We start from the raw sequence: 23,403 nt of genomic DNA on the forward strand, positions 1-23,403 counted from the left end.
GATATAGAAGAAAGGGATTCTCACAACTTAAGTATGACTGGAAGTAAATTCATCCTTTCTTTTCCATTCTATTTATCTCTCTCCGTCCTTCCTTCCACAAGGGCTTAGCGCTTGTTTACCTTTTCCAATGAACAGTGTTCAACCGTGTCCGGCCTTTATCATTCTATTTGACAGAGGAGGGTTCGATTCTCTATCTCGGCGGTTATCTTTGACACCACAAGTGGAAATGGATAAGTCTCCCGAAGTGCGCAAGGCACTCGGTGTCAAGTAGACAGAGGCATCGCAGCTGGAAAGCATGTCAGGATTTTGTTACTCGTCAGAGCATGTAACGATAAACACCACCGAGGCGTCCAGTTTTGTCTTCTTTCTTTTCTTTAAATTGAAAGTGCTCGTGTTCATCCCGACTTATCTAAATGAAATCGAGATATTGAAAGCGTTGAGTTATTGAGATCATTGTCAGTTGATGGGAAAATGCGCTCATGCAGGAGGAAAGGCAGTGACGTTTGTCTCCCTGGACAAATGAAAAAGTAAATGTGTATTGAATAAAACAATAAGGTTTCTGTGAAGATGTCATATCTGTGTTCAAGATGTAGATGGAGGATTGTTCTGGTATCAAACTGATCTTGAACTCACAAAACAAGCAGCTGGATGTTGTGGTCAACAGTTGACAGACCATCTGTCACTGAACCTTTTGACTTCCATGCTACCAGGTCATTCACATTGGACCCGGAGATGGCTCGAGATTTAGATAATATCGTGAGTGTCCATCTCATTTTTGTAATCTGTGTATGAAATGCAAAGTTTACAAAGTTCCAACGTAATAAGCACGTATTTGAGCATGTAGAAAAACTTCAGAGGGCAGAGCCTGATATAAAACAATGAGACCTTGTGTCATAAAGCCAACTTTGGTCAGGTAAACTCCATCAGTCAGAACTTTAAATGTTTTTAAAATTCAAATGCAGAACATTTGAGTTGACACTGACTCTGTACACAAAGGCTGAAACACATTACATGAAAGTGCTCCAGTCATGAGCAAACTCTTTGCTGAATGAAGTACTTTTTCTGTGCTTCTAACCTTAAGTTTAGTTTTTCTCCATCTGTGGACTCTCATGTAGTCTCCATCGTCATAGATGTTTTGGTGAAGGGATCACATTGTATAATGTGGTGCACATGAAATTGGTGGGATTCATTTGTTATTAGGATCATTTTTGTCTTCAGTTAATTCATTAAAATGAATGTGACAACATGAATGTGAAATCCTAGAGCTCATACAAATATAAAGGTACATAACTCAGCTATACAATGAACTTGAAAACCTGCTCATGAAGGGTTTTTCTTCAAAATTTATCATCATCCATGCTACCCAATCTAAATGCTCTTTTCCCTGCTTTGGTCCTATACTTAATTCCTGGACAGATTTAATGTCTTGATATTTGGAATGCATGGAAAATGTTTGTTCTTGAAACCGGATAATCTGCTTTTGAACCCGTAGAAACCGCAACATTGAAAATTTTGGCTGGATATGGGATATTCAAAATAGAAAATAAATGCGACATTTCTTCAACCTCGCTGACCTCACTGATGATTGAGAACCTACGTAAACATTTTACGCTGAGCTGTCCAAACTGAAACGTTTTTGCAGCACATGATCAGCAATAACACGACCCGTGTAAGCATTTCAGCGGTTGCAAACTGTGTGGTTTCATTCACATCAAGGGGAGAATTTGAGCAGGGAAAAATAATAGCGGCGTATCAGGTGGCTGGTTCTTTGCTGATGCAACCAAAACCTTGCTACAACTGAAACTGAACTGTTTGACAAAATCCCCCTTTCTTTCCGCAGAATGCACACAACGCTGGGCTCAGTCGCGCTGTGCAGCTGCCTGGATGGTCACCAGAAGGAGGGAGGCCAGGCCGGGAACGTGGCTTCGTCTGTGGCTCTGCCTCTTGATTCGGGGTGACAGACAAAGCTAGCAACCAGGAACAGCGATGGAGGTTCCGCTTGTCAACTTTGAAAATGTTGATGATGTCGGGATCAATCTGGGTGACCCGAATGACTCAGGGTACCCGACGTCACCCACCTCCGAGACCGCGGACAATAATCTCTTAACCCACCCGTTGACGTCGCCTCATGGGTCTCCCCGAAGAGCACGGCGTAGCCACCGGTACAGTCAAGAAAAACCCTCACCATCCACTCCACCGACGGTCACCACCAAAGCCAATTCAAGCAGCGCCAGTCTGATTTCCAACCTCAAGCTGCTCAGCAACAGCGAGTCTCCCACTGGCAGCGTCTTCAGTAAAATGGTGAAGGATTGTTATGACAATGAAGACTTGTTTGAAAGGCACTACGGGGAAGAAAAAGATGAGAAAGTGATCATCAACATATCTGGTCTGATGTTCGAGACCCAGCTCAGCACACTAAGCAGGTTTCCCGAGACGCTGCTTGGGGATCCCATGAAAAGGATCAACTACTTTGACCCCATGAGAAATGAGTATTTTTTCGACCGAAACCGCCCGTCCTTTGATGGCATTCTGTACTACTACCAGTCAGGCGGCCGAATCCGCAGACCAGCCAATGTTCCCTTAGATGTTTTTGCAAATGAAATAGTTTTCTTCGAGTTGGGTCACGAAGCAATGGAGCAGTTTCGAGAAGATGAAGGTTTCATCAAAGAGCCAGAGGTTCTCTTGCCCAGTAATGATCTTCAGCGACAATTTTGGCTCCTCTTTGAGTACCCCGAGAGTTCCAGCGCGGCCAAATCTGTGGCTCTGGTTTCTGTGTTTGTCATCGTCATTTCGATCTTCATCTTTTGTCTTGAAACGCTTCCTGAGTTCAGGGACGACAACGATTTTGTGCCTGGAGTAATGCAAGTCATCAACGGAACGCAGATTCCAGCCCCCCGTCCTCCACCGAAAGACTTCCTTTCGTATCTTACCGATCCCTTTTTTGTGGTGGAGACTATCTGTATTATCTGGTTCTGCTTTGAGGTGGCTGTTCGCTTTGTCGTGTGCCCGAGCAAAAGTGACTTCTTCAATAACATCATGAATATCATTGACATTGTGTCAATAATTCCCTATTTTGTCACACTGGGGACGGAGCTGGCTACGACCCCTGAAGATGACATGAACTCGGGTCAGAACATGTCCCTGGCCATCCTGAGAATTATTCGTCTGGTGAGGGTATTCAGAATCTTCAAACTCTCCAGACACTCAAAAGGACTTCAGATTTTGGGGCAGACCTTGAAAGCTAGCATGCGTGAACTTGGGCTGCTCATCTTCTTCTTATTCATCGGTGTGATCCTTTTCTCAAGTGCCATCTACTTCGCAGAAGTGGATGAACCCCAGACACAGTTTGTCAGCATCCCAGATGGTTTTTGGTGGGCTGTGGTGACCATGACGACAGTGGGTTATGGCGACATGTGCCCCATCACCATGGGGGGGAAAATGGTTGGGACCCTTTGTGCCATTGCAGGTGTCCTGACCATCGCCTTGCCAGTTCCTGTTATTGTATCCAACTTTAACTATTTCTATCACCGTGAGACGGAGCAGGAAGAGAAGCACATGATGGACGCTGCGGCTGAGGCTGCTCAGAAAACATCTGCGGCGAACAAGTATGGAAGCACACCGTCACTCAGCAAAAGCAATGGCACATGGCAGAATGAGAAAAATGGCATACACTGATAGGAGCCCCCATTCTTCCACCGCCCTAATTATCGAGTCCGACCTTCAGACAGCCTTTAGAAATGACTTGATCAATGCTACTATTTTCAAGATTTTTTTAAAATAAAAGAAGCAAATAAGATTGGGATACTGTGGGTTGACAAGCTGTAGGGAATCACTCCCTTTTGCAACAGATGTTACGACGACTCATTCGGTCAAACCCGTATCCACTGCCGGAATCTGTCTCAGAGAGTTTGTTCTTCATGCTGATCCTCAAAAGGCCCAGGTGGTGTGGTTTGGTTCCAACCACTGCTGAACAAGCAGCACCAGACTGACAACAACTATGTGTACTTGATTGGTTGGGACAAAATTTGCATCACCGTGGCCTTTGAGGAGCAAAGGGCGAGCTGTAGAACCAGCAAGGTTTAAAAGAAACTTTTTTGTACAACAGCAAGAGGAGCATTTAGGACAACGTGCAGTGACAAAATCTCTTCAAATTTTCTGAAAAAAGTGCATTTCAAAGTATGAAACCATAATCTTTAGTCTCAACCCAATACAGGTCATAGCTGTTACTTCATTGGCGATGGAAACATTGCATGATTTCATCCCTCAGCGCATCCCTGCTGGAGGTTCACTCCCGGTTCATATTACAACATGATAGTCGACACTCCTGCCGTATTCAGCAAAATCTTGAATGTACTTGCTCAGACTTTCAAGGGCAGGAAGCTTGCAGTGAAAGACCAAAGGACGTCAGCTCGCAATGTCTTGTCAGCAAATCTATCGCTGAGGGATTTTCATTCTCCAGGGTTTAGGCAGAATTTAACTGTGAAATCGCTGGCATGTTGGTCTCTTAGTGAAAGACTCGAAGAATATTAAAACTGCTTTTACCTGCCATGTAGCACTGACAACATCATAGTTGCATGAAGCAGTTTCTCACACGCCTATTACGAGACATCATCCTTTAAAAATCAGATAATTGCAGTAAATGTTCACATTATAAAAGTAACAGCGCTTGTACTTAAATTCAGATGTGCATTCAGATATATTAATTCACCAATAAAAAGATAATATTTAAAATCAAAATGAAATCACTGCTGAAAAGTAATAACAAAGGCTTAATGCTACAAGTCTTGCTGCTGTTTTTTGTGTCATTATTATTGTAGAATAAAATCAAAGTAAAAAAAAAATGTATTTTTTATAAGGGTTTGCAAAAAAGATTATCTTGACAATAGTGCATTAAATAATGTCATATGCTAGCTTTAGGTTTTTGGGCAGCTAGTGATAAAAATGACAGAGGCTTAATAAATTAGTCATTTTTTCCAGCAAGGAATGAAGAAAAAAAAGTTATTTTAATAAACTAATAGAAAGTACACTCAATTTTATGAAATGTTTAGCTTAGCATTTTAGCTCCCATGGTAGGAAGTAGCTACTCTGCTCATTGGTGGTTTTGCGCTAAGTAGACGTAAGCTAATAAGTAGTGAGACGATTTTGAAAACCAATGTGCAACAACACGCTGACAAACTTGAAAAGGTCTACTGCAATTTTGTTACCACTGCTAGCTTAGTAATGTAAATATTGTATATAAAAAAGCTGAAGAAAAAGGAACAAACTACAAAGCTGCTACACCAAGAAGGAGCAGCTCTGCAACACTTAGCTTCGACGGTTGCTCTGCATCGGCCGTATTATTGGCGACTATAGTCAAAACTTACCTACTAACCACATGCTGTTAACAATGCAACGTGTGATTTTTATATTCAGGTGGGATCATGCAGATCACATTGAGTTGGCTGGCTAATTGGTTGATAACATTTCTGTCCAAATTGTCAACAGAAATGTCAATTGTTTTTTTTTTGTTTTGTTTTGTTTTACCGGCATGACATTTGTTCTTTTAACAGGGGTACAATGCATCATAATTATCATTGTCTGTTTTTTTTATGGCTACTTTATTGTTTTTTTCTATATTAGTCAAGTTATTTCATGTTTACATCATTTATTTATAGTTTCAAGTTTCAAGATTGGCAAAACGGGGAATTAGAAAATTAAAAATGCCCCCAAAAAAGAAGAAATTTTTCCAAATTAAATGGACCTGATACTCACCTGATGCTTAGGTTTCAGCTGTTCTTAAGAGCCATAAATATGTTAGTTTGTTTCATTTATTATTAAATATTTTTTTGTTGCTGCTAGTTGACAATTGCAGCATTTTTATCAAGTAAATCATCTTGAACTGTCTAATCAGGGACTTGATTCTGTGACCCCTCACAGTGACAGAGTGTATCCAAAAAGCACAGAGTTGTTACAATAAATCAAATGAAAAACAAAGTGAGTCAACGGTCATGGTGAGCATGCTTTATTGAAACATAAGCACTTTTGATGCTTTGCACCATCAACTCCTGGCAGGGAACTGTGTGACGTTGAGTGAAATGAATGTGAATTCTTCAACATATAGATATTTATATTTATTTGTATACATTAGGAAGCAGTGTCCAAATATATCTCTAGTCTTTCTATTTTCCTGCATGGGACTGTGAAACTAAATGGGACACTTACACTAGTTTTTGAAAAGAGTAGCGTGAGTTGGGATGGAAAGTGATATATTTGTGAATCTATAGAAAACCATATCTGCATGTCTCATTAATAATCTTGAGAATGTACCGTCTATTATTCCTGTTTATTAGACACGGCAGTGAATGTAGTTTCACAAAAGCCTATAAATCAGCAATGATCATTTTGGGATGAAATATGAAACATTTTCACCCATCTAACGCGCAATACTTGGAACTGATGGACATGAGAAGCAATAAGATGCTTGTACTCAGCACTTTACTATGCTATGATGAGCTTTCTATACCAGCAGCATCCCTGTATATGTGTCAATGACCGGACAGCAGAGACCCCCAAACATCAGTCACAGGACCAGCACTGTTGTTCTACGTGAAGCTATGCTGAGACAATTTGTGACTCTTGTTTTTAGCACAAAAGGTCTGGAGGCAGCTGCCGCATGCTGTTGTTCAAAATGTGTAATTATTAATCCTGTATGAGTGCCTTTCAATAAACATGTAATCTATGCAAACTCTTGGTGTTTTATGTCTTGAAAACTGACTCTCTTCATACAAACATTTCCTCCCACATCTTCCTCATTTGCAGGCTTGTCCTTGCCTGGCACCCTATGAAGCTGGGATAGTCTCCAACAACTGCGCGCTGAGCAGACTGGCCTTAACATGTTTTTGTTGGACAGACACAACATATTTTATGACATGATGCCATATTACGACCAGGCACTGAGAATCTAGACAATTCTGGCTCTCTTCAGTGTTAAATGTGGAGGGCACATCTTTTTGTGAGGGAAGCAGAAAAGTGTGAGCTTGACAAAGCTCGGGATCCTTTCAAAAGCAAAAGTGCCAAATTAAAAATGCAAAGCGAATGAATCTTTTATGAGATTATCTATCGAGAGGAGACGTCGGCCGTTTTATTTGAGGACTCAATGTCAAAACGTCTTGCATGGGTTTGATCTAAGATTCGGTTTTAAGTTACTCTGCAGCCCACTTGAGAAGTCTATTCAGAGCCAGATGGACGTGTTAGTTACTGGTCAGCTCAGTCTTCTGCCCCGCTGATCACTGACTGAACATTTTACGTCTAGAGGCTTTCACAAGGTCACCATCATTGCCAGGCAGTCATCTATTATTCATCAGGTGCTGCTCGCGGGGATCATGGTCCAGCTTGGATAAGAGTTTAGACCCAAAAAATCCATTCTGGCGGTGACACGGCTGACTCTGCTGCAGCTGGTTATAGATCTAAAAATACCAGCGCTGCATGACTCGTCTGTTTTCCTGAGATGAACAATGAGGGAGCCTCACACGAGAGCTCAGATGAGACCTTCTCACATGAGAAGATTGGGTTACTGTTCCGTCAGCAGGCGGGTCATAAGTCAATTCGGGAGCTGCAAGGACACAAGCAGGACAGTAGTTCAGCGAGGCAAGACACCAGCAGGACAGAAGGTAAAAGGAAGCTCTTCATGGGAGCTATTGTTCTGGGTCCAAAAATGAGAGGGAAGTATGATCAAATGACTGATGATGACTGCATGCCCAGTTTTCCTATCCCATTGTTGATATTATCGGTATTTGTTCTGTATATTATTTAGAAAAAGATTTTTGGAAAACGATTATGAGCAAGTTTTGATTCTAAGAGGTTGATTCATTTGTCTTTCTTCCTAAGGTGAAGGAAGTATCTTCAGGGCTTGTTGTACTGTGAGGGAAAAATGGTCCTTGGTCACACAGACTCTGTCTGACATAGAGAAGAAAGAGCTGAGCCAATGAGCAAGGCTGTTGAACGACCGGTCAACCTGCAGTATGTTCCTACTAGCCCCCATTGACTCTGAACTTTGGACTATGGACGACATAGCGTCCCCTCCCCAAGAAAAGCTAGTTGGGGTGGGGTATTGGGAAACTTTATAGTACGCCTCCCTGGTACTCCAGGCATGTCCAAGTGGAGGATGCCACGGGGCAGACTCAGGTCCATCGACATGGAGATGCAACATTTCCTATCGGATATTTTTCCTGGTCGAAATAAAAGTTGAAAAAAATGAACCCGTCTTCTACGTCCAAACAAATCCATGGCCAAAAATGGCCTATGCTCTGGCAACAAACAAAGATGTCAAGCGAGGCTGACAGCTGTGGCCCAAGGCTGAGGTTGAACTCCCGCTTATGGAAAAAGACATAAGAGAGTCACCAAGATATGATTTTAGAAGATCACGCGCTACATGCTTCATCGAAGCAGGTGTAATATAAATTAATTAAAATTAGTTAGATTGGTGGGATTCACATGGATGCCTGAAATGGTTGCATTTTTAGAGTAAAGCTTTTGAGGTAGGAAACGCTGTATGTGTCGTACAGGACCTAGTTTGAAAAGGTACTGGCTCCTGTAACTGAGAATACCAGAATCACGCTTATCAGACAGAACTTAGGGATATGGATACGAAGGTCTCCATCTGTGTTTGCCCCAGTTGTTTTGCTAGCACCTCTGCTTTTCCTTGGAGGAATTGTGGGAGTTTTTTGGCTAGAGGAATATCTGTGCCGCGATGGTTGACCCAAACTCAAATGAGCTTTGGACTAGCCATGTAGTGAATACTGAACACGGTGGAGGTGGAGTTGGCGATTGGCTTAAATACACAGGCGGGACAGCCACATCTAGCAGTCACAAGACAATAAATGTAGTAATGGTGGCAAAAAAACAGAACATATATGCTGATGACAGTCAAAATAAAACAGTGAACCTTCTTGTTTAAACAATGATTCGCACATTTTAACAGCCAGGATAGTCAGTAGAAGCACCGTTTATAATATGGATGATAAAACAGATGCCATGCTTTGTGTGATTGGTCATTCAGTTTCACCTAATCCTGGACAGGTCGTGTCCATTATAGAAGATGGCTACTAACAGCTTCTGAGCTTTAGGAGTTCCTAACACAGCTGAAGTCAGAGAAGACTTCACTGCCCAACACTGTTGAATTATTCAAATGACATTTGGTCTGCCTGAATAATTCAAACTGGTTTAAAGAAGCGTTTGTCAAATGGACAACTTCAATGAATATCAAATCAATAAGACATTAATAGAAAACATATTGAAGCAATCATAAACAATGTAAATCAATAGGAGATCTGTATTTGCGAGGCTTTGTGGTTGAGCTCATTCCATCAGCTTGTGTTCCATCCAGAGTGAATGATCATGTGAGAATATGATGAGTCCGGAGCTTGTTGACGAAACAGGAGTCTCCCCTTTGCCCAGCTTAACACCCATGTAAAATGAAGAAGGTGACCTTATGTGTCAGAAGACGATAACGTGGGGATAAGGCAGCGCCGGTCAGGCCTCGGGCAACAGGTTGTGGAACGTAATATAATCTACGTCAGATGTTTTAGGGGGGGTTTGCTGGTAAAATTTGCAATCACAATTCACTTTTTCTCTCGCCATGACGGATCTAGATCAGCTCCAGGTCAGCTGCTGTGATCTTCAACCTTCTACAAACGATGCTCATGAAACAAACGTGTGAAATAACCAAACCTGCTGAAATTAAAACATGGAACTCTGCCTTCTGTCTCAGCTCTTTTCCATCACATAATGCAGTTAAATGAACTCATCATTGCTCTTAGTTGATCTCACGCTTGATAAAACTGCAACTTACAATCTTTGACCAAGCATCCTCTTTGTCTCTGCTCTGGCCCAAATATAGAATTGCCAAACTGCTCTGACAAGCTCAGTGTTTGGCGGAGAAAGTGCTGCAAGTAAAATACAATTCTTAAAACAGACGACCATAATTGCGGAGCTCGTTGTTTTACAAGACAGCCCTCTGGTGGAGAGATGATGAAACCACAGTCACTGTCATGGCCCTCGAACATGTGCTGAAATGGCTTGTTATGGGAAATCTGTGAAGGCCTCTTGCGAAATTGGACTTTCCAAAAGGGCATCCAAATGAAAGTGAAACTGGGGGAAACTTTTTGTGGTTGGTTTTTCGTTCACGTGTAAGGCTTTCATTTCGGATTTTTCCTAAATTGTTGAGTTATTAAATTGTGTTAAACTGTTTTCGACTATGTAATTGTGTTGTTAACACAAACAAATTCTGTTTTTTCCGCCACTTAAAACCGTTATCAATATTATAACAATTATTTTACATTAGTGTCGTTGCTTAGACGTCTTACTGCGCATGTCATCAGTCACGTGATTTAGCCGGCATCCCAGCTGTCGAGCTGGGACTTTCTGCTGCAGTTGGAACAAACTGAAACTCGTCTTGACGCTGAACTCGAACCACAAAGAAGGTGTCTGTGCTCCACTTACTTCAACATATTGCCTGAGATGAGAAGGCAGGAAGAGACGACTCTGACGTCACTCCGCCCAGGTAAGCGCTGGCCACGCCCCTTTGCGCAGGTTGACGCCTGCGACGTGTCCGAGCACGGGAGGGCTGCTGACACAAGTGCACTTTGGATTCCTCGCGTTACATTCGCATTTCTGAAAATTCGACACCCAAGAGTCTGCCAGTACTCAAGGTGAGGGAACGTAGTTTTACTCTTGTCAAAATGTTACTTGACAAACGTTCGAGCTACTGCTACGGTGGCTTTTATCACAACTTCCTGTTGTAAAATGTACTTCTGCATTTTAGTCACAATGTGACTTATTATTTTTAAACTCTGGACACACTGTTGGTATGGTTAGTTAAAATTATTATTATTATAAATTATGATTGCTATAAGTTGCTTTTACGCTCGTCTCTTGGAAGTTAAATGTGGCTAATAGGTTGTTATTAATGAAGGTAATAATGTGGTTGGAGATGTTACTACTGTGTAGTGAAATTTGAAGTAATGAATTACAGTCCACTTATTACTGGTGTATTGATTGTCAAAACACAGAATAATCTGTCAAATCTATAGTGATGATCTATAGTAGTATGTGTACATTGAAGTTTTACTCTACATTTCGTGACAAGTTAATTTTCTGTTTCTGTTTGTACTCATCTATCAGAGTAGCTCCATACACATCACCTGTCCGATCAAAGTTCTGTAAATGATCGTCAAACATTGACCATTTCAATTGCTGATCAGACCGAAAGTTTTATTCATCATTATGGTTCAGCAAATTAGCAATGGACTTTTTGAAACTGCCTTTATTTCAGGTGTTAGCAAACAAAAGGATGGCAAGTTCTCTTCATCAGTAAGCCTTGCCTTTTACTGCCTCTTTGGACTCACATTTTAGACACATTGTGAACTATGGCCTTTTGAAACTATCTAGTAAAGATGAATGATGTCAGAACTAGCTTTTTTTCTACAGGCAGCAGCTCTTTGGCCAAGCCGCCAAGCTCCTTTAGCTAACATATGGGAAGACACAGCATATTAACTTAGACAATTTCTGTCAAATGTTTGCTGCTTTAGACTTTTTAGACTCCTGCCTGCTACACCTCTGCTGGTCACTTGTTATTGTGCGTCATTGTGCCTCTTTCTGACAAAACCTTCCTCATCTGGGCCATTTCCCTCTGAGACCTTTGTTTACATTGATGTTGTTAAAGCGAACTGGGCTCTGCTCCTTATTCTGGAGCGCAAGCTTTATGATGTGAGATCTAAACTTACCAAGCTGGCTGAATCCAATATTTGATTTCATCCAAATGCAGTGTCCATCCTTGTTGCTCCTCAAATGCTATAATGCATGATGTTTCAACGGTTCTGACGGCACATGTGACAATGCCTTCCCTCCTTCAGCCACCACAACGATGGAAGCAGAACCAACAGACAAGCCCCGACCATCACACGGTCAGCTGATCTACGTCCCTCACAAGGACACGGTTCGTCTGCTGGAGGTCTACGTGAAGAGAAGTCTGAGCCTAAATGATGGGACCCTCGGAGCTCATTTGTCTCACAGGAAAGAAAAGTGGGTGATGCCGAAAAGACCAAGGAGACACTCCAGTGATCCCTCTCTTCACGTGGGGGAGAGTGTTAGCAACGAGGAAATTGGGGTGTTTGCCGCATCTGAACTGGAGAAACAACTTGAGGGTGCAGAGCGAAAGAGTAAAAAACCCAAAAAGAAGGCATCATTGTGGAAAAACTTTGTTAGTTTTTTCTCCCGGAAGATAGCGGACATCGAGGAGGAGCCAGAGAGTTCAGCAGAGGAGCCTGACCCCATGGCCTCCTGTGTGCCTACAACCCCCAATGTGTCCATGCGGAAGAAAAAGTCGTCACGGAAAAAGAGTCTCAGGAGACACTTCTCCAAAAAACGTTTGTCCCTGATCAAGCTGGACAAGGAGGAGTCGTGTGTCACTGCGGTGGACGGTGAGCTCGCTATTTTGCTCTTGTCACCTGTTGAATGTTCCGGTTCTAATCACTTGTTTTCCTGCAGCGGTGAGTGTGGAATCCACATACTCCTACTATGAGAAGGTGTCTGAGGAGCTGGATAAAATCATCCATGAAGTCAAAGAGGAAGTTCCTGCATCAACAAACGGTGAGTCGTCAATATTTTTTAGCTACGTGAAAGAGCTTTTTCTGATCAAATGATTCACTTTTGTTTAGATTTGTTGCATATTTGTTGTCGATACATTTGAATTTCAATGTCTTGCTTATGATGAATTTGCGCTGTATTGTCAGATACCGATTTATCAAATTACTCAAGTCAACGTGTGGCGGCAAGGAAGACCTCAGGCGGGCTGATCAAGGTGTCAGAGGAGCTGGAAAAAATCCTCCTTGACGTCAAAGAGAAAAAGGAGGCTCCAGCTTTAACAAAGGGTGAGCCACAACCTGCCAAATAAATACAAAATAACCACAGTAGAAAAGTTGCTGTGTATGTTTCTTGGCTATGGGAAGAAATCAGAGTCCCCAACTGTGCTAGTGAACAAACGTCATTGTAACTAATGTGCTAAAGCTGACATTATGAGATAGAAAGGTTATAAAGTCCTGCAAATGGAAAACTGAAAGTGGAAGTTGGTGGAACCTTAAAAGTCTTTAAAGCATGACTTCCCACTCATTCAGTCTGTAGTGACGTTAAAGATCAGCCAAGTGTGTGGTGTGATGTCATATAAATCTATTTCCCCTTTACAACAGTGGAGATCCAGCAGCTCATCGCCATTACCATGAAAGAAGGAGATGCTATCAACGATAAGGTCAGTGATGTCAAAGGTGGAAGTCCCCTTTGAACCGACTTCAGAGAGCAGCGACAAGTTAAAACCTCACAGTAATTATTTCAAGCAATTCATGAAAATATTGTGACTCTTGTGTCCTGAAAACAAGCAGAGGTCAGCTTCACGTTTTATTATCAACACCATCTGCACCTGGATATATTTTTATTCATGTATTGCTATCTTGCTATATGTTCCTTTCCAAATTATTGTTGTTTTTCATATTTTTTTTGGTTTCTTTTCTTTTTCATCTCACACCAATGGTTTTGTGGAGCGATCTGACCTCCTCAGATCAGAAAATTTGCTCTATGATTTGGCTGAGGGTTACTTTTTTTTTCATAAAAGCTCATCAGAGTCTGTGGACACATCTGTGTGGAAGCTCTGCTTTTGCAAGTTGCTTTCAATACATGTTGTGGTGACCCAGAAGAGTCCCAGTAGAGTAGGGAACGTGCTTTCACCTGGATGAACATGCCCACTGCACTTTTGTCACTGACACTTGACGAATAATGGCTGCTATCTCTGCTCTTCTCCACTGTAGATCAAAGAAAACAAGGCGCTGAGTAACTTCTTCGAGCAAATGTCGTACTCAGCATTCCAGAAATTAGCTGACGTTTACATTGAGAGCGAGGCCACACCAACATACAGCCCTCCCACCGTTCTGCCAACGGCACCCGAGCTGGTGAAACTGGCCTTCACACTAGACTTCACAGCCAGGATCGCAGCCCTCTCCAAACAGAATGTCAGTCACATCACCAGCCTCGGGAACAGATACCTACGGGACCGATTTGAGTACCAGCAGGTATGAGAACGAGAGAACCTGAGACTCAGTGTCCCAGAATCTTTTAAAAGTCTGGTTCCTCTTTTGCAGGCCTGCACTGACCACCCCTGGTCAGAGACTGACGATTGAAGAACTGAAACCAAAAATAACTTTTGCTTTTTAAGTTTTTTTTTCTGGAAAATTGTGAATCTATCTGTATGTCTGAGAATATTTCCAGTTGTGCAACAGGATGTGTGCTGGCAAACCAGACAAGTGACTTTGGGAGTTCACCAAGTGTGGCGAAATTGATGGGGTTATGTGAGAAAAAATATGTGAAATACACTACACTGAACGTGTTGTTTACTGTGCCATCATTATTTTTGTATGAGAGATGGATTTGACTGTGAATGCTGGCATTCCTGTTCGAGCTGAATAAATGTTTTTTCACTAAATACAGAGTAATGTTTTGTTTATGACCGAAGGATCACAAAAGTGAATGTGTCGCACATCACTTTCTGTTTGCTTTGTGATTCGTTCGATTTTGGTTCCAGCATTGTCAGTCTTGCCTGCATTGTCTATGTTTGTGCTGCCATTACGGCGTGTGTTCTTTACATTAGGCGGTTGTGTTTTCTGCTTTGGGTTTCTTTAGTCTTCTTTGATGGTTTGATGGTGGTGCTGTGGACTGTTTTTGGATTTGGGTTGTTGATCTTGGTTTTGTGTTTCCGACTTTGATGTTTAGTTTTTGACTTTCAGGTTCACCTAAGGGTTTGGACGTGAGCTTGGGTGTGTTTTTTTTTTTTGTTTTTTTTTGCCGTGTTCTGTTTCATGATTTATGTAAATAACAATTCATAATGACCTAAATTGACTCCTAATAAGTAACTTATCTGCACATCACATCATTTCATTTATTGCAGTTATCATAAATATTATCAAATGACATCCACTTCAACATTTGTTCTACATAACAACAATGTGATCTGTCTGTCACCGACAAGTTTGTTCATCGCACTAAGACCAAACTGTGGTTGTTGCTGCTGGTCGTGTAGTGTGTGCGCGCGATTAAAGAAGCAATCACAAATCATATATGATTGTGCAGCATTTTCACTGAGCATGTGATGTGATGAAGGTTCTTCATGCAGCTAGAGAAGTAGGACGACAAAAGTATGACATAATCGTGTGTGTGTGTAAAAGAAGGGTGTAGCCGTCTGCTGATAGGAAAGAGTGGTGACTGAATTCAGGTGACCTCAGCTGCAGGAAGAGAAACCGGTTTATCAGTGAAGAACCAAGGAGAAAAACAGCACTCGTGTCATATTGCATGAGGTGTTCAAGAACTCCCGGAAATGTCATGAAAACGCTGTCATTTAGCAGGCTGAGCAATACATTTGTAGGTGTGCCAACTTGGAGTTGGCTCAACAAAAATAGATGAAAGGCTGAAACCACATAGTTTAAAACTATGACGTGTGTTAAGCGGATGATTACAAAGTCAGAATTACACAACAAAAAGCTCTTACAATGTGACTTTATGAAGAAGTGTCCTAACTCACAAAGACCTGGAAGTGGCACTAATAAATGACTCATAGAATCTAGATGCACTTGATCCAGTTCCCTGTTCCATGATGTCAAGGGGATATTTCTTCCAACTAATAAACCATCTTACACAGTTCCCAAAGTAATGAAAAAGACACCAAGCGGATGAGTTTTACTTCATCTGCTGTGTTTCTGTAGAGGAAGAAATAAAACTTGGCCTCAATGTGATGTAATTAAGATATTATCTTCACTTACTTCCATTACACCAGCCATAAACTTACTGCAACAGACAGGCCACGAAGGGTCAGTCTTAAAACCACTTATCGGGTCTGCAAATGATTAAACTGAAATGTTTGGAATTTCCAGAGGGCAGGATAAGGAAGTACTTCTGTTGCTTGTATTTGTCACAGATTAATGACATGGGCTTAAGACTTCTTCCTGAATGTGGTCGAAAGAGCTGAACACTGACTCACTGTGACAAACCTCTGTGGGAAGTTTTGTGGAACAACAAGAAAGGCGACACATTAAACACGACAAGCACAAGGTCAAATGTCAGGTGTAAACTTTTACATTTTTTATTGCTTTTTAAGCACAAAGAAGAGAGTTTAATCAAAGAGCCCAAAGCCCATGTCTTCATCCGACTCTTCTGATTCCTCTTTCTTCTCTTCCTTTTTCTCTTCCGCTGAAAACAGGTGAGGGGGAAAGAAAATCAGGAAATACAATTGCTAAGTCACACTGAGATTAGCTTAACCAGACAGAACTTACCAGCAGCAGGTGCAGCCCCAGAACCAGCAGCAGCACCTCCAGCAGAAGCACAGGCAGCCACAGCACCACCTGCTGGCACGGAGGCTAACTTAGAGAGGCCTGGGGAGAAAGATGACATTATCAGAATAATCAAATGAAAATACAACTATTACTAGTGAAATAATTTAATAAATACGTCCACATCAAAAAGAAAATAATGCATCCAGAACCCAACTTTAGGAATACACTTCTTTGTATCCACTACAATCTTGAGAAGAAGTCAATATTCAAATGCATGTGCACGCACACAAATATATAAAAATATATATTCTGAGTTACCTGAGTTCATCACTTCATTTACGTCTTTTCCATTCAGCTCGCTGATGACCTGGAAGGAGACACACAGTGTTCAGTTCAAAATGAGATGCAGTGTTGATTTATCTTTGTGCCAACCTTGTTCAAGCGCTCATCCTCTGCCTCAATACCGACGCTTCCCAAAATGGCCTTGATGTCCTTTGCAGAGGGGCTGGCGTTTCCGCCGAGCACAGCCAGGAGGTAAGCGGCCACGTAACGCATTCTGTAGAAACAGGAAAATTGAATGGCTGTTAAATGTACATGATTTGGTAAGGACACTGAAAGGAGCGACCACGTGGTTGCAGTCACAACAAAATCAGCTTTGAAAAATTAACATGTAAATTTTAAATGTGTTAAAATACTTTGAGCAAAGTCAGAATCTCATTATTGAAAATACAGAATAAAATATTAATGTTTACACTCTCACAATGAACAAAACAATCCACAATATATACTTTATTTCTGTATCTCTATCTCTATTTTTGAGTGGCCCGGAACTGCCACTAGGGGGAGGTACGTGTACGTAATTTCGAGCGACGCCTCCATTGCTGAACCGACAGTTTCAGTGTAATAACAATCACAAACGGAAACGTACAAGAAGATGCCAACACAGTTCATTTGGGTTATAATAGTCTTGTGTACAACCCAAGCATACAGCCCGTTTCAACAGTTGTTGGTATGACCGAACGAAGAAATCGGCAGTTCAGGCTCATGGAATAGTGTCGTACAATTCAACACATTTACAAGTACAACCCTGATGTTCTGGCAGCACTGCCAGCAGGACCACGCTCATGAACACACGCCATCACTACAAGCATGGCGGACTGGTTGCTTTCTCTCAGCCCGCCATAAGTGGCACACGTTACGTCTCCAGAAACGTACCACAGTACATTTACCGCACGCTCATTAAAGATGCCAAACACGTCTCGTTTTTTTACATCCTGTGGTTACATTAGAGGTGAAGAAATGGCTGTAATTACAACTTACTTTAAGTCTAAAAAGACACGAAACGTCGGTCACGCTAGGAAATCCGGAAGAGAGGGAGAGCCGGGACGGAAATTACGTAAGTACGGAAGGCTGTAAAATCATTGGTCGAAATACCTGACATTTAAAGACGTCATATAGAAATACAGGAATTTTCCTCAAAAGGGAAAATCATTTCGAATTAAATTTCAAAATGATGTTTACATTTAATCGAAGATTGCTATTACACAAAGATCACTCAAAAGATTTTTATAAATACAAACAAACACGTCTTGTCGTGAGAGTGGATTTTGAATTAATGAATGAAACTCTTTTTCACTCACAAATGATGGACCTTTTGATTGTCATTATTTTCATCATTATTACTGCGTAATATCCTTTTGAAGTCTATCGATGAATTATTATTAATTTATTCACAAATTACTGCCACAATATTAAAGTAGAATATGTTAAAATACATTAATTTGACAATGAGGTATAAGTCATACTAAATAGTTGATTTCTAAACATACACAAAGATGCAAAAGATTTCAATGACACAGCTTAATATTCAAATTCACTTAGTCTTAATAATGACATTAACAATAGTGATAAGACAAAATGTCATAGAAATGAAACCATTTATTTTAAAAATATGAAAAACAACAACAGCAACAACACTGTGTTCCAAACACATTGATTACCTTTATTTTTTTAAAACGTGGCCGTTGATACATTTTTCCCACCAAAAACATCCAATAAAAAACACATTCAGTATTGAGCATGCTGGAAACACCAGCGTTCTTCATCTACAGATCTGCCCGCTGCTCCTGTCTATCCTGAGTGAAGAGCCAGTTGAACACGTAGCCTATTATTGAATCCGTAAAATATCCAATTTTGTTGACATTGGCGATATACCACAACTTATAAATAATTTCACAAAAGAACACAATGAAAAAAAGCATCAGGAATGCCAGGAACAACCGGTCCAGGTAGTAACTGATCTTTTCTCTCATGGTCCACTGGTCCCATGGAAGTGCACGTCGGGCTTCAGCATATTTACTGAAGATCTGGAGGGTTTCGTCCATATATATGTCCTCCTCTTCCTCTGGAGTTGTCTGTTGCGGTGGATCCGTGTCTGCCATCCTGACTGGGTTTTGAGACACCTGAGAAGAAGCATTAGAAACAAATGAATTTCTCGTCCAAGGCCATCAGACCACAGAAGCGAGCATCTTACCTAACAGATATATCAGAGAATGAATGAACACCTTAAATCAAGGCTCTTAAGTGGTCATCAGTTCTTCTGGTTGACAGGCAGCAGGTCACAAGTGTGCGGTGTGAGGGCTGCAAATGGCAGACGGTTAATGCACCAGCTACCTCAATAAGACTCAGACTGAGGATTAGGATCACACTCAGCAGATTCAAATCCTTTTCCAAGGATAAAGTCAACACATGGTGAAACAACTTGCTGTCCAACAATAGATACACACATAGTGGATCCTAGGACAGTGGCATTTCAACAACTCAATGTTGGAGTTCATATGTTTATTTCCTCAAAACTAAAAGGTTCAATTTCAAAGGCACACTTATTCCCAGCAAATGTGGGAATTCATTCAATTAAAGAAGATAGATGAATATCAGTGAAATAAACACATGAAACACATGAGACTAGTTCTGCCAATAACCACAGTTCTTTTCCTCTGCCATCTCTGACTCAATGCTGCTTCGATCATATGATGGCAAACTAAAGATGTGAATACTACCTTTAATGGCAACCAGGAAACGTCCTCATAAAGCTACCCAACAAAATCCAATGGACATTGTAGACATTGAATTACCTCCAATGAGGAACTCATGAGCCACCTGAGAAGGCAAAACCATTCCAAACGCTTGTATCTGTTTAACTGCCATTCAACTGGTAGGTGTGCTGGACCATCATCACTGAGTCGAGGTTGTTCCCTCCGACACGGCTTTGTATTCACAACTGTGTGACAAACGCGACAGTGGTAGGATTGGACCTTGAGAGACCACCGGACTGCTCTGTGATCTGTGATAGAAAAGAATGGACGGTTCATCGTTCATCTGTGTTGTTTGTGGTGGTCTAAAACAAAACAAATTCCCATCATCCCTTTCACTACTGCTACTAAAAATACGGCTTAATTAGCAGCTTAGCCACAGTCAGTGAATCACGTTGCTGTGCAGGTGATTTCCCCAGGACTCTTGACCATTAAGTCTCGGCTGTTGACAAACTGGACTAAACCAGCTGAATTAGCTGAGGGACTGTCAACATCCAGTGATAAATGTTGGCCGCATTGCATCGACGTTGCCAGTGATTTTACGTCTGATTTACATAGCGGCAGCCTTTCGTTTGCAATACTTATGGTTTTGTATGGAACATACAGTACGCTAACCAGTCAATACAATGACTCTGTCATCATTTTTCTTGTTTAATTTCATTGTAAAGATCCTACACATAATCGTATTTCAAACAGAAGCCTGTGCTCAGCTTATTTAATCTTGAAAATTAATAATAATAACATACATTTCAAGACTCCACAGTTAATAACCTGCTAACAGCTGCAACACACTTTAGGCTCAGTTGTGACAAGTCCAAAGCAGGTTCTTCATTTTATTTCATAAAGAGCAAAATTCCGAAAGTGTCTGCATTTGAGCTCTGCTCTGAGTTTGGGCTGACCGGAGAGAACAAGTTAAAGACAGACACCCACTGACATTGTAACACTTGTTTATTCAGATTAAACTAGCTAAACAACACAAAATGGTGATGTACTAAAATAGCAATTCAATATGAATCAAATCAGTCAGAGTAACAAAAAACTTCCCTGATGCATGATCTTATGGCTCTAAGATGAACTTTGGGACTTCACATGTACTTTGTAACAACAAGTTATTTCACTCCGTTTGCATGCTGAAGCTGTAACTTGACATTCACTTTCTCCGTCGGCGCCGGTGTGCTGGTGGGGTACGCCGACGGCTCTGTGGCCTTACACAGCACGAAACGTTGAGTGATCTGGATCAGCGTGCAACGAAACCGCTTTATCCGGAAGGCATAAACTATTGGATTGATCGCTGAGTTTGCGTGGGACATGAAGATGCCCGTGTACATGGCAAATTTGGGGATGGAGCAGTCCTTGCAGAAAAAGGCGACACAGTTCATGGCGTGAATCGGCAGCCAACATAGAGCAAACAGGCACATCACCAACGCCAGCGACTTGGCCAGCTTCAACTCTTTCCGGTAGTACCTGTCCCCATCACTGGTGGCTTCAGCTCGCTTGTTGAGCTGATTCCGGATGACCCGGAAGATCTCCCCGTAAAGGGCGATCATCACAGTGAGCGGGACTACGACCCAGCCGAAGAAATTAAAGTAAACCATGTAATCCATTCTCATGACGGTGGTAAATTCACATACAATGATGTCAGAATGGCTGAGGTTTCCCACAGCATCATGGTTATTCCAACCAACCATTGGGACCAATCCAGTCAGGAAGGACAGGATCCAGCACAGGAGAACGGCGACATAGGCTCTCCTCTGAGTGACGATGGTGCTGTATCTGAGCGGGAAAGAATGTACACAAATCACTGTCAATATATTTTTATTCTGTAGTCTTCATTAACATTTGCGCATTTACTGATCAAGTCGTCACTATATAATGGTGTTTTTTAATAAACCAAATCCACAAGGGTATTGATAGAGACTATTCTGGCCCAAACAGTTTTTGCCAGGTAAACTGAACACCAGCTGTTTGTCTCACTGCACCATTTGAAGTAAGAGTTAACAGTAAGAGACATTGGCCTCATCCCTCAACAGACAGTGTGTGTCGGGATTTTCTGATTGACATTTTCATTCGCTTAAAAGCCTCTGAAGTCCTGCGCATTGATTTGCATTCCATTATGTGAAGATGTATGTGGGTACAGGAGACCAGCAGCTGCACACCTGTAGCCAGCCAGCTAGAGTAGAACTCAAAACTTCTAAATTTAATGAGATAATCCTTGTTTTACTGTTAGTATTTCATGATTTGCTGAAATCAAAGCATTATTTTATGAACATTTTGCTGCTTCCGATTGCAAAGTAAATGTACAATGTGATGTAATTTATTTCATGTCACTAAATTGTTTGTAAAGGTTGCTCTTGAGGGTGTCGTAAAATAGAAAAGACGACAAAGTCAGAGTCAAATGTGGGTGCAAACAAAGCTTAAAGGGAAGCATTGACAATCTGCTAACACATGGGTTCTGTGAAAATGCTATTTTCCCAGGATGGACATGACGAAAGTATGACACTGACGGAGTCTGCAGAAGAACATCATTCATCATAGTACATCACAATCTAGATTTTCTTGGAAATCAGATGTCACCATCAGAGTTACCGTTGAACAGCATGAAGCATTTCCTGTCAATAAACAGTTCTGCCAGTGAGTGGAGCCTTTATGTGGTAAATGACTTGCACTTCTCATATATCCATATTTAATCGCTCCCACAGTGAATGCAATTCTAGCGAAGAAATAATTGATATATTTACTGCCACAGAGCTTTGACTCACTTGGTGGGAATCTTGACACGCAGATATCGGTCGATGGCAATGGCCAGCAGGGAGAGGATGGAGCTCTGGGTGATGATGAGCAGCAGGCAGGACAGGAAGAGACACGTGTAGAAGTGGGTGCTCAATCCCAAACTGATGATGATGGCCAGAGGGATGACCAGCACGCCCACAGCAATGTCTGCCACTGCCAAAGACACAATGAAGCAGAAGGTAGTGTTCCGAAGAGCCCGGTTGGCACAGACCACCAGCACCACCAGAACATTCCCCAGCACGGAAGCCACGGCGATGGCCGTCTCTATGGAGATGTAGACCAGGTCCACATGTTCCCGGAGCTTCACATCAGGAGAGGAAGACATCTTGTTTGGCTTCATAGATTATGGGCAGACTGCATTCTCATCTTGAGCGCTCCCAGCGTGGAGCAGGACGGCAAGTCCTCTTTACTCACTAGCTCCCTTCTCTATAAAGCCAAGTCATAAAAACGGGAGGGAGGGACTTTGATTCCTGCAGCATTCTGCAGCAATATCCACCATGTGATCGAAGTGCCTCTGTTAATGACCCCTGGGACCCGTTTGAACCATTAAGACGGTGTAAAAAAGATTTAATGCAAATCATGTCTACTTTTCTTCCAATAAATTGATTTTCTGCCAATAAATTAAGAAAAAAGCAACTATAACAAAAGCTGAAAGATGAGTCAGTTCATAACACATAGACAAAGACCCACACCAGAATCTGTGTAATGAACTGAGCCATGTATGATGGTAAACGGTGGGAGGAAACCAGAGTACCTGAAGGAAATCCAAGAAAGCATGAGACCTCCACACCAAAAGGACCCGGGTGATCCAAACCAAACACATGCATCCCCAGTTAAGTTAAGATGAGCAGTTGCAGCCATTAGATTAATATATTTCTATTGCTATAGGTAAAAGCACAATTTATGTATTGAGGTCAACTGAAGCAGGGGATTAAAAGTACAACAGTTAGACATTTAATGACCTCAGCTGTGTCGGTCGATGATTATTAAACTCCATCTTCTTAACTGTGAAGGAATACTCATATTGGCATGGTAACTTAAGTGCTCCCTCTCTCGCCCTGTGCTCCACCCGCCCCATCAGCACCAGAGAAGTAGAGCCCTAAATGGTGTTACGTAATATCGGATGAATGCGCTCGGAGTACATGGTTCACACACATCTGCTGATCTCAGCACGT

General features: G+C 41.7%; 4 protein-coding genes across 7 annotated transcripts; 2 read left to right on the forward strand and 2 right to left on the reverse strand.

Annotated features, from left to right (window-relative positions):
• Nucleotides 1-1,986: 1,986 nt before the first annotated feature.
• On the forward strand, nt 1,987-3,675 carry LOC128760531 (potassium voltage-gated channel subfamily A member 10). The gene has a single exon (XM_053867997.1). The coding sequence runs from the start codon at nt 1,987-1,989 to the stop codon at nt 3,673-3,675; it is 1,689 nt and encodes a 562-aa protein (XP_053723972.1).
• A 6,759-nt stretch (nt 3,676-10,434) lies between these two features.
• Nucleotides 10,435-14,587, forward strand: LOC128760329 (uncharacterized). Of its 2 annotated transcripts, none has more exons than XM_053867644.1 (7): nt 10,435-10,540; nt 11,892-12,458; nt 12,526-12,627; nt 12,771-12,908; nt 13,224-13,282; nt 13,836-14,096; nt 14,166-14,587. In XM_053867644.1, exons 1-7 carry the CDS (start codon nt 10,498-10,500, stop codon nt 14,202-14,204), a joined length of 1,209 nt encoding a protein of 402 aa, XP_053723619.1. In that variant the 5' UTR covers nt 10,435-10,497; the 3' UTR covers nt 14,205-14,587. The 2 variants fall into 2 exon arrangements, with proteins under 2 accessions (XP_053723619.1, XP_053723620.1); XM_053867645.1 differs by having other exon boundaries at nt 10,450-10,688; nt 14,166-14,585.
• A 1,546-nt stretch (nt 14,588-16,133) lies between these two features.
• On the reverse strand, nt 16,134-17,804 carry rplp2 (ribosomal protein, large P2). 3 transcript variants are annotated; one of them, XM_053867649.1, is made up of 5 exons: nt 17,667-17,804; nt 16,779-16,902; nt 16,665-16,713; nt 16,347-16,445; nt 16,134-16,260 (listed from the first exon to the last, which is right to left on the reverse strand). In XM_053867649.1, exons 2-5 carry the CDS (start codon nt 16,899-16,901, stop codon nt 16,187-16,189), a joined length of 345 nt encoding a protein of 114 aa, XP_053723624.1. In that variant the 5' UTR covers nt 16,902; nt 17,667-17,804; the 3' UTR covers nt 16,134-16,186. The 3 variants fall into 3 exon arrangements, with proteins under 3 accessions (XP_053723624.1, XP_053723622.1, XP_053723623.1); XM_053867647.1 differs by having other exon boundaries at nt 16,134-16,263; nt 17,667-17,803; XM_053867648.1 differs by having other exon boundaries at nt 16,134-16,263; nt 16,779-16,919; nt 17,667-17,741.
• A 2,743-nt stretch (nt 17,805-20,547) lies between these two features.
• Nucleotides 20,548-22,553, reverse strand: LOC128761182 (adenosine receptor A1-like). Its single transcript, XM_053869214.1, has 2 exons — nt 22,198-22,553; nt 20,548-21,211 (listed from the first exon to the last, which is right to left on the reverse strand). The coding sequence occupies exons 1-2, from the start codon at nt 22,551-22,553 to the stop codon at nt 20,548-20,550; spliced, it is 1,020 nt and encodes a 339-aa protein (XP_053725189.1).
• Nucleotides 22,554-23,403: the final 850 nt, after the last annotated feature.

The sequence above is a fragment of the Synchiropus splendidus genome, chromosome 6, assembly GCF_027744825.2.
Source record: "Synchiropus splendidus isolate RoL2022-P1 chromosome 6, RoL_Sspl_1.0, whole genome shotgun sequence".
In the NCBI taxonomy this organism is placed as follows: domain Eukaryota; kingdom Metazoa; phylum Chordata; class Actinopteri; order Syngnathiformes; family Callionymidae; genus Synchiropus; species Synchiropus splendidus.